Source organism: Scomber japonicus, chromosome 2 (genome assembly GCF_027409825.1).
Source record: "Scomber japonicus isolate fScoJap1 chromosome 2, fScoJap1.pri, whole genome shotgun sequence".
NCBI lineage: Eukaryota > Metazoa > Chordata > Actinopteri > Scombriformes > Scombridae > Scomber > Scomber japonicus.
In genome coordinates, this window is record NC_070579.1 from 29,634,718 (window position 1) to 29,645,369 (window position 10,652).

Genomic DNA, 10,652 nt, shown 5'->3' on the forward strand with positions numbered 1-10,652 from the left:
GTAATTACTTACATGCAATTATAGACAGATTTAAAAATGGATCAACCATTGATATCATGTATTACTGTATAGCATTTGCATTTTGGACACCATCTTATGTTTCGGCTTGGAGAAAGTTTATCTTCATGAATTCAACTGGTTTCTTCAGAGAACTCAGGTTAAATACGTGCTGTAGGGCACAAACAAACATCACAGACACCTTTCTGTTCTGTCCTACGTGCAGTGATTGATGATTTGCGTTAGTAATGACATTGTGTTTTAATTTTAAATTTGAAGCCATTTGTGCTGAAAAGAAAACCAACTTTATATAAAAACGTATCTCTTATCTGGTTTTTCCTACCAGCTTTGTTTGGTTATCAACATCTGTGTTCAAAGATGGTTAGTTATTGGATAATTAAATGCTTCACTTCTCTTTCTCTGCAAGTTAAGGTCCTCCATAGATGCCTACCTTGTGATGAAAATCATGTTATTTATAAAATTGTGTTTCATAAAATCTGCAATATTTATGATAACTTGAGTGCCTATGAAAAGTACTGACCCCCTTGGAAGTATTGTCTTATAACATTGAAACAAAGTAGATTTAATGTGAATTTTCTGACAGACTAACTAAAGTAAAACTACAATGCTATTGTTCATTTTAATGATAAATTATGCTGACCAAAGCTAAAATAGGGCTACAGTAAACCTACTAACTTCATCATTCGGTTAACTCTGAAGAAGCACAAAGGGATTTTGAAAGTAGCACAGGAGCAACACACTGATTGTGTCAGAGGGCTGTGATTTGTTCATCGCAATGTTCGTCCAGGAAGATAATGTGAGATGACAATTAAGGATTATATCCTACTTGGCTAAATCATGTTGTGTGACCATCCAATCTTCTTCTTTGTCTAAATGGTGTCAGGCCAAATGAACAATTTTGCTGTAGTTATGTTGTAATTTATTGCTGCAGGGTCTTCCCCTTGAGAGGATGAATGTGCTTAGTCAATTTTATGAAAATGTGAACAATTTGATCAATAAGTACAGTAGAAACACACATGTATACACATGAAAATGTAAGCTTTTTATTCTGTAAAAAATCTTATAGATGTGCTGGTTTTGATTAATATAATAAAATAAATCAGTGTCACAATGCTGACTAAACTAAAATCATTTTGCCTCAGTCTTGGCAGCATTTCAATTAGGGTAATTAAAATCACTCATCATCATTTCCTGTTATAAAGATAAATAAAATGACTCATATTTTATGAGTTGGAATCTGTTAAAGATTATAGGCACCTTTACCAACAGTAGATAGGAAACATGGGAGAGAGAGGGGGTGTGACATGCAGCAAAGGACTTCCGGCTGGGATTCAAACCGGGGTCGGTTGCGTACGTGGCATGTGTCATTCATTATTCATTATTCATTATTAACACACGTGTCGTTGCTGTTGTTCTGTAAATACAGATTTGGTCTCTAGCAGCTCATCTATAATCATAATATCATTTCTCTAATTACCTCCTCAAAATGCTGCAAAATGTCCCTTGAAAATAATAATGAATATAATGCTATAAATATAGTATTAAACTTCTGGTCCTTTATTGTTGTGCAATAGTTTCTAGTGTTGTAATCTCTGAGATTCCTCTAAGTCAATTTTAGCAGATACAAAGTTAAGTGCAACACTTTCCTTAGACTGGAAAATGAGGGGCGTCACTCCTCCTGACAGTCAGTAAATCTTTGGAGGTAGTTTTCAACATCATAACACCCCAGTTATTCCAGTTCAGAAATGTCACTGATCCTTTTTGTTGCTACATTGCTTTTGTTCAGTTGTCAAACATCTTCTTCTTGGGAAGTTTCTTTGTCAGTCACTGAGTGACACTGAGGAGGTTTCCTGACTCCATCTGCTGCAGTGCTGCCTCCACACTGTTTTTATACATGAAGTCCTGCAGATCAGCGGCTTGGAGAATCTCCAGAACAGAGGGCTAAAGTAGGGAGGAGGACAGGGACCGAGTGTGTGGAGACAAAACAGAATGAGCATATTTTATTTAGTTGTATTACATTAGGAACTGAATTTCTTCCCAATGACATGAGATAATAATTATATTTTCTCAACAAAATACATTTAATGGCCAATATCTATAAAATCTCAACCCTATCAGTACTTAATACAAATCTGTGAGGCAGTGAGGGCTGGTTTTTGTACCTGCAGTCTGGCAAAGACCAAGCACACATCGTGGAGTTTGAATTGCCTGAGCAGGTCCCGTAGCTCACTGATCACCGTGTAATCAATGACGCTGACATGATGGCAATCCAGGACCACTGACCGTGGAGGAGACACTGAGGGAGTGATGTTAAGAAGAGAAAGATGGGAAAGTAACTCTTACTCTGTCATGTGTCACCTACAGCATTCAAAAAGTCAGCGTGCTCTACACAAAGACAGATCATCAAAGAAATCCTCACCCTGCAGAGCCTGAGTGTAAATGACATGGCTGAGATGCTCTGTGGCAGGAAAGCTGAGTCCACTGCCCAACTCAATCAATAATACACCGTGATCCGACACCTGCACACAGGAGAACACAAAACATCAGTTATGTAAGACAGCATTCATTTATCATCAACACACTCCAGAAATCTTTTGGTCTTTTTGGTCTTCTCATCTTCTTCGACTTCAGTTTGCATTCTTCCATTGATTTAATGCAAAAGAAGAAGCACCTCAACCTCATCAAAAGTTACGTTAGTGCTGGTAACTTCCAAACTGTTTGCAGATCTCTTGCTTTTGAAATGTGAAGCATTTTGGTTAAATTAATTAAACACATTATCACCACATGGACTGAATGAAGAGTTAAACTTGAGGTGTTATCTTACCAGCTAAAATTTGATCATTTAGATTTGATGCAATATTATGGAAATAACACTGTTAGTTTATTATTTGTTTTCTTGGTTGGTTTGATTTGTTATGATTGAACCACAAGATGGTGCTAGAAGGTAAAGCAAAGACATAAGAAAGGTCACAATACATGTAACACAGATGAAGGCATTATTACTGAATGATTGAAATGCGACCCTAACCCCTACAAATGTAACTCAAACAGGGAATTTTGTACCAAAAATACTTCACATAATCTTTAAATGGCCAGTATGAACAGGAGGAAGGATTACAGCAAGGAAAACCTGTTTCAATGATGGTTCGGGGACCTGACTGCTGTTTTAAGACTGCCTTGAAAAACTGTGACCTATTGTTAAAGAAGAAATCTGTTTGTTTAAGTGGTTCAAACATGTTCTGCAATTTACTCTTCCCTTAAGTATCATACTCACTCATACAAAGTACTGTCAACAGTATCACTCTATGGTACCTTTATCTGGGGTCTGGCCGTGTTGTAGAGCAGCAGGGCTCCAGATACAGCTATACCTCCAATGATGCCGTACTGCACCTGCCAGAAACTCAGCAGGAACGTCACAAAGAAAGGCAGCAGGTCCAGCTCTGTGGAGGGCACAATGGCCCGAGAAGTTAATTAAACAAACAAATACACGTAAAAATACACTTGTGTTAAAAACGGAGCTGACACCTACTGCGTATTCTCCACATCTTCACCACCACGCGGTAATCCACCATAGGAGCTACCGCACAGATGATAACAGCAGCGAGAGAGGCTTTGGGAATGTAGTAGAAGGCCGGCATGAGGAATGCCAATGAAAGCAACACAATTACACCTGCAAAAACACACAGACAGAAGGAAATTGAAATTCTGCAAAATGTCTCATTTCCTGTGGAACAAGCACAAACTCAGCAAGAAGAGAGAAAGTCACATAAATATACATATGATGACTATTGCTGCTTCAGATGAGGATTTAAAAATGAAAAAGAAATAAATAGAAATGAGGTTGAAGTGACAAAATAATGAAAGGGCATTATTCTACCTACAGTATGTGATGTTCAATTGAACTAAGAAGGCTAAAATATACAAATTAGAGATCTTTCAACACACTTCATTATGCTATTGTGATAAACTGAGAACCTTATTTAATCTTTTTTGAGTGATCACACAAAAACCTTCTTCTCTTCTCTGACCCCTCAACCACTGACCACATAATCAGGCTGATGCTCACATTTGTGCTTTAACTTTATCATTGGTGTCCACATACTGGGCTGCCTCTGTTTAATATTAATATCATCTTTGCTGTTTTGCAATTTGTTCATATCTGCTAAAGACAATTTTTGAGGGGGCAGCAGAGAGGAGGAGAGGAGGTAAAACAAGCAGAGAAGACCACAAGAGGGTGAAAGAGACTAAAAACATAAAGTGAATCTTGAAAGTGTCATAACTCACTGGTGACAATCCCACCCGCTGGAGTGCAAACACCAGTCTGGGAGTTTACCGCTGTCCTGAATGTGGAGAGATGACAAAATTTTAAATAAATAGTAAATATATTGACCTCAAGTTCAGGTTAATTCAATTCACCTGGCTTTATTGGCAGTCCCAGTGTGTGTGTATGTGTGTGTGTTTGTGTGTGTGTTTGTGTGTGTTTGTGTGTGTGTGTGTGTGTGTTGATACATATTGGGGCAGCATGATATGAAACGTATCCTTCTCTTAGGAGTACTTTTAATTTTGAGAGGTCATTCAGATTTTTAAAATTTGACATTACAGAGTTGAACTTGTTAAAGTAAATATTCCTGATTTCATTGAGTGTTTTATTTACATTATAGGAGGAGGTGCATCTCCGTCCCAACCTCACCTGTCGAACAGTGACCACATATTCTGTTTTCTTTTGGTTGCTATGATTTAAATATGTCATCCTTTTGTGGTCAATGAACCTGCACTTACTTAGGATCTATATCTGCTTTCTACCTCACAGTAGATAGCACATAACCAGATAACATTATAGTCTACTTTGGCTTTTAGTTTCTTCTTTCCAATGTTCCAGACAGGACTCTTTACATTGTATTATCATTTGGCTTAATCTGATCATTTTCTGTAAAGCAGTGTTGGTGTGATACTGGTCTGAGAGAGGTAGTTGTGGGACATTGGGCTCTTGGGTTTGGAGGACTTTGGAACAGAGGGGTGTAGGGAGCTGGATTTCGGCTGTTTATAAATTTGAGTGCTCTCTTTTGAATGCTAATTTTGCTCTACATGCATTTGGTGGTATTAAAATGGATCTGCAGATTTCCGCATGTAAAGTTTCTGTTGGATGTTTTTGTCAGTGGGTGACAATAGTGACAATGACTGTCCCCATACTTCACCACCATACAGCTCAATAGGCAGGATGACACGATCAAATATTTTAAGCCAGATTTTAATTGGAATGTGGAAATAATATAAAATGTTCTTTTAATTGCATTTTGAGCTCTTCAAGCTTTTTCTTTCTAAGTTCAATGATTTGATTACTTGTGGTAAACTGGCATGTGTTCAACCCCAACCGGTCGAGGCAGATGGCCGCCCACTCTGAGTCTGGTTCTGAGGTTTCTTCCTGTTAAAAGGGATTTTTTTCTTGCCACTGTTGCTCATGTGGGAATGTTGGGTCTCTTTAAAGTTAAAACCTGAAGAGTTCGGTTTTAGAACCTGCTCTATGTGTAAAGTGCCTTGAGATAACTCTGTTGTGATTTGGCGCTATACAAATAAAGATTGATTGATTGATTGATTGTTGTCCTGACATATGTTTTGAAAAATCATGACATTATAGTTTTCTTCAAATTTCCTAACAGTGCCCAGTTGTGGCAGTACTTTGCTACTACCTCCAGCTGTAGTCCTTTTTCTGTAGGAGACAGTAGAACAAGATCATCAGCATAAAACAGACTTCACCTATTTGTCTAGGAGGGAGTGTCCAGGAAAAACCCAGTGATCCAGCTGAACAGCAAGTTCATTAAATACTCAAACATGCACATATACAAACACAAACCTCCCAAAGCTGCCAGTAACAGGGTAAGCTGACACAAACGAGCCCAGGATGTTGGTCACACCAATTGCTAACAGTTCCTGGTTGGCATCGATTCTGTAGTCGTTCTGGCTGGCTGAAGAGAACCGGGAGGTAAAAAAAACAAAAATCAGTCAGCAGTCTGATGAAGCACTCAAGCTATAGCTGCCTTGATTATCTAATGCTGGTAAAGTGTGTAGAAAAGTGCTTTTGCAACATGACGTGCTTTACACATGTTAATTAAGCACTTACCAAAAGCTTTCGCGATAGCAATGCTCTCCAATAGACCCATGAAAGGGATCACAGCAAGCCCGCCTCCAAAGCCCTGCACACAAAGAACACAGAGAGAAAAACTGGCTAGTCAGTTGCACTTCCTAGGAGATTTTGGGAAGTGAAAGTTGCAACTCAATCATTCATCAAAAAAACAAAACCAAACAAACAAAAAAAGAGGATTCACTGCCATCATGCTGTACGTGGCTGTTCCCTCTGCTCCTCACCTCTACAATCTCTCCAAATGTGACGACGGTGCCGTTGGCTGTAGTGTCTGAGGTGGGCGGGGGCCTGAATGGCGGGAGCCCCTGGGACGTTTTCCCAGTGATAGTGAACACGTGTTGGCCGTAAGCATCCCATGAAAACGCAATCAATGTTGCTGCCACGACCACCAGAGCGTTACGCACTGACAGAAACAGAAGAAATGACATTGAAGTTTTAAACATGCATCCAACACACAGAGCCAGCACACTGTCTGGAGTGTACTGGAACACTATCCTGGGAAACAGTGATAAGACTTATTTATTAAATGTATTTTCTTTAAATTTATGCTTTGTAAAACTGAAACACTGTCATTGGCGTGTATGCATGTGACAGAACACACACACACACACACACACACACACACACACACACACACACACACACACACACACACACACACACACACACACACACACACACACACGGATACTGACTGGTAGCAACAGCCCACACTAGTTTCCTGGCGGCTCTGGAGTAGGCAGGAGCGTCGTCAGAGCCCAGATTCATCTTCATCAACGTCAGCATGACCAGCAGAGTGAGACAAATCAGACCCAGGACCACATCACCTATCCTGGTCTCTGGGATCTTGTAGAAGGTGTAGTAAACCTGCTCGAAGAACTCGTGGGGGATGTCCTGGAGTCCAAGAAGATTCTAGACACAGAAACAACAGGTTAGCCACCAGCTGACACCAGGAGGTGTTGTAGATCTGGTCAAATGTCAAATTATGAAGACAGAGGGTGTAGAATAAGAGGTAGGCAAAATGAGTTTGCATAGGGTTGAGTTCAGCAGAGGGGAGTGTGCAGATTAAACAGCAGTAGATAAAATCAGAATGGTCTGGGAGACTGAGAAGAACAACTTGCATAAATGATACAGAACGTACAGAATCTCCCCAGCCCCATTTAAAAACTGGAAATGATGGACACAATTCTTCCTCCCAGTGGGCTACAGGGTCAAATTAGACTTAAAATCAAAGTGCCGAAAATTTGATAAAGTGCCGAAATTTAATAAATCAAAAAAGTTCATATGAAATCTTGCTGTTCTGTAAACTGTACACTGGAGTAGAGCCACACTGATGTTAGATTTCATACTGATATATATTTATTGACTGATAGGCGCACAACAAGTTTGTTTTTTGCAACCAAGATACAGCTGAAAAATAAACTGAAATATACTCAAACTGATATATCTATGAAACCCTGAGATTGGTTGATGTTAAATTCCACTGAAATTTAACCTCCAGACTCATGAACCCTCATTTCTAACAACGCATTACTAATAAGATTTTTGGTGCTTGTTTTATTTCAAGTGAAATTACTTAACTGTACAAATAACATAACGTGGGTTTCAGTTGAGTAGTGTGTGTTACTTTTTGTGGGTATTGAGTCCCGCTGTGAGTGTTTGGTGATCTTGGGACAGATCATTAGGTGCACTAAGCTATGAGTCACTAGGTACTGTCTAGTTGAGGTAGGACAGATAAACCTTTTCTTGTAGTAAATGATATTCTGTATAATTTGGTGCTGATAAGGTAAAATGCAGCTCATTGATCAATTGCAAGTTCTGATTCATTTTTACCTGTTTTAGTGATATTTTTGTCAATAAACATCACCCTCTTTTGCACAAACTCCTGCCTGCTTCCTTTTCATTTTCTACCTTTATATGGGGTGACAGCAAATGTGAAACTGCAGTTTTTGTTGCACATCATAAGATAATGCGTGTAGGAACTAGTACTAGTTGTGGTTTTGATGTGAGTGTTGCCGTTTCTGTGGGTGCCTGCGTATGTGACAACTATGTGCCCGTGTTTGATTCTCACCTTGACTTGTCCAAAGCCGATGGTTATTGCAGCAGAGCAAGTGAAGCCTTTTATTACAGGGAAAGAGATGAAGTCCAAGAGGAAGCCTGCAGAAAACAGCAATGAATGATTTAGAGAGGTCTCCGTGGTCTCGAAACTAAAATAAAAGCATAGCTGAGATGGACAGATTTCATAAAAGCTGTAGCTAAAAGTAGTTAAAAACACAGGATGTCATAGAAGTGGGGGCAGGAAGTGACTCTCCTGCATTCACAAACTAATCTCTTTCTTTACATCTTTTCTGTCAAGGCTTTATTACTTTTGTATTTAGACTCTGTTTCTGTCTTCTAAACAATTAATTTAATATATATTGTATCAGGTTTTTGATACAGGGAGACTTCATCCACTTGGATAATGACGCCAAGTGTTACTAAATTGAGAAAACCGCAAACTGGTGTCAAACAACTGGAGTCACAAGCTTTTCACATGACAGCACTGCCCTTCCCTCACCTAATCTCAGTAATGCCATTACAGCCTGGATGAGTCCACAGAGGAGACTGAGCAGCACGGCTCGGCAGGGCTGCCCCCCCACCACAGAGAAACACAGAAGGGACATGATGGCTGTAGGACCCAGAGTCACATCCTTAGAGGTCCCCAGGAGGGTGTAGATGAATCCCCCCATGAAGGCAGAGTACAGTCCATACTGTGGAGAGAAAACTTTTAGATTTAATAAACAGGGCTCATTAGTTTTTATCATCACTCAATCTATTTTTAATCAATGACCTTTTCAGTTTATGAAAGGTTGTGGGATGTCTTGTGTGACAAACAGTTCAAAACCCAAAGATATACACTTCACAATGATATAAGACTAAATATTTGCATTTAGGAAGCTGGAACCAGCAACTGTTGAATTGATTTGATTATGAAAATAGTTCTTAAGATAAATTAAAAAAGCATCAGTAAAAATCATCATCATCATCATCATCATCATCAACGTCATTAGGCTCATGATTTCAACTATTTCAATAAAGTGACAAAAAACATGGAGGGAATGTAGACTTGTTCATGTTATCCTTGATATCTCACGTCTCACTGTGACAATGTGATTTTAACAACTTGATGACTTAACACAGCTGTGCTAGGACTCACCTGCACAGGAAGACCTGCTACTTCAGCGTAGGCTAGAGCCTGGGGTACAGTTGTCAGCCCAACGGTGAGACCTGCGAGCACATCCATCTGAAGCCACTTCAGCTTGTACCTGGGCAGCCAGGAGAGGATGGGCAGCCAGGCCTTCAAGGTGCTGAAGGAGCAGCATCCTCGGACCAAGTCTCTTCCCAGCAGAGGCCGGTCCATCATATAGAAGTTAGAAGTGAAAAAGGAGAACCTGGAGAGGTGGAGGATGGCACAAAGGATGAAGAGATAGCTGCAGGTGCACAAAGGTGTCCTTTCTTTTAACCTGTTTTACATATTCAAATGAGCATATGAGTGAGCTGAATACAAGATAATAGACACTTACACAAAGCGATTAAATGTCCTCCTTTGCTTTATATGTCACTCATCAGCTCTTGTGAAGACGTCTCTAGTTTTGGTTTGTCTCCAGAGAGACGTCTTTCCCCACAGGCTGAGCATTCAAGAAAACACAAGAAAGGTGTGCTCTGTGTGCACACATGCAGCGGGTTGTGTGTGTTTCCTGGACAAATATACAGCGCCATATCTTCAGATGCATGTTGTGATCTGGGTGAGATGGAAAATGTCGTCGGTCGAGCTGCTGAGACACACAGATAACCGCTTACTGCAGGTTAAGAAGGTCATCTGAGGACATACATTCAATATGTTTTCCTGTGACCTCTGACCCTAAAGAACTTTGAGGGCCTGTCATGTGATGATCATATGACAGCTCAGTGCTTTGGACACCTGTCTGATCTGTTATTGATTTACTACAGGCATTTTTCTCCACAGTCATCAGCACAATATGATATAATAAAACATAAGACTAACTATTTGACAAAGCAATATTCCCACCCACAATATTGTTGCCTCCTCAACAGTGTTTAATATTTTATTTTTAAAAATATATTACAAAAAACACACAGAGACATAGAAATGTGTTTCTACTATGTAGGCCATAATATTCCTCTAAAACTGATCTGACAATAAAATGTTGAGGAAGAATATAAATAATTTGAAAGAATTAGTAAACTGTGTGATAGAAACAAACTGAACAGAATAGATATTGACAGTAAAGAAGAGAAAAAAGACAGAAAAACAAAAGAATTAAATGCAATAAGTCAAACATGAACATGATATAATAAAATATGAAATCTTACTCAGTGTGATATATTCTTCTTCTGCATTATTCCGTGGTTCAGCTGTGATTTCTCTCTTCTGTCAAAGGGGAACAGCTGTAACGTTCTCTGAACCCACTTCCTAAAATGAATTTGCTCTATA

At 39.4% G+C, this 10,652-nt stretch overlaps 1 protein-coding gene across 2 annotated transcripts in view; it reads right to left on the reverse strand.

Annotated features, from left to right (window-relative positions):
* Nucleotides 1-1,390: 1,390 nt before the first annotated feature.
* slc26a11 (solute carrier family 26 member 11) overlaps nucleotides 1,391-10,652 on the reverse strand; it is a 37,817-nt gene continuing 28,555 nt past the window's right edge. The window contains exons 1-15 of one of the 2 annotated variants that reach the window (XM_053330181.1): nucleotides 10,532-10,650; nucleotides 9,721-9,938; nucleotides 9,354-9,588; nucleotides 8,715-8,907; nucleotides 8,229-8,314; nucleotides 6,853-7,069; nucleotides 6,382-6,560; nucleotides 6,137-6,209; nucleotides 5,870-5,981; nucleotides 4,303-4,358; nucleotides 3,548-3,688; nucleotides 3,331-3,458; nucleotides 2,438-2,537; nucleotides 2,181-2,314; nucleotides 1,391-1,959 (exon numbers count right to left, since the gene is read on the reverse strand). In XM_053330181.1, the coding sequence (XP_053186156.1) occupies nucleotides 1,843-1,959; nucleotides 2,181-2,314; nucleotides 2,438-2,537; nucleotides 3,331-3,458; nucleotides 3,548-3,688; nucleotides 4,303-4,358; nucleotides 5,870-5,981; nucleotides 6,137-6,209; nucleotides 6,382-6,560; nucleotides 6,853-7,069; nucleotides 8,229-8,314; nucleotides 8,715-8,907; nucleotides 9,354-9,560 (1,743 nt within the window). In that variant the 5' untranslated portion in view covers nucleotides 9,561-9,588; nucleotides 9,721-9,938; nucleotides 10,532-10,650 and the 3' untranslated portion in view covers nucleotides 1,391-1,842. Of the gene's footprint in view, nucleotides 1,960-2,180; nucleotides 2,315-2,437; nucleotides 2,538-3,330; nucleotides 3,459-3,547; nucleotides 3,689-4,302; nucleotides 4,359-5,869; nucleotides 5,982-6,136; nucleotides 6,210-6,381; nucleotides 6,561-6,852; nucleotides 7,070-8,228; nucleotides 8,315-8,714; nucleotides 8,908-9,353; nucleotides 9,589-9,720; nucleotides 9,939-10,531; nucleotides 10,651-10,652 lie in introns of those variants that run through there. The other variant, XM_053330189.1, reaches the window with a different exon arrangement.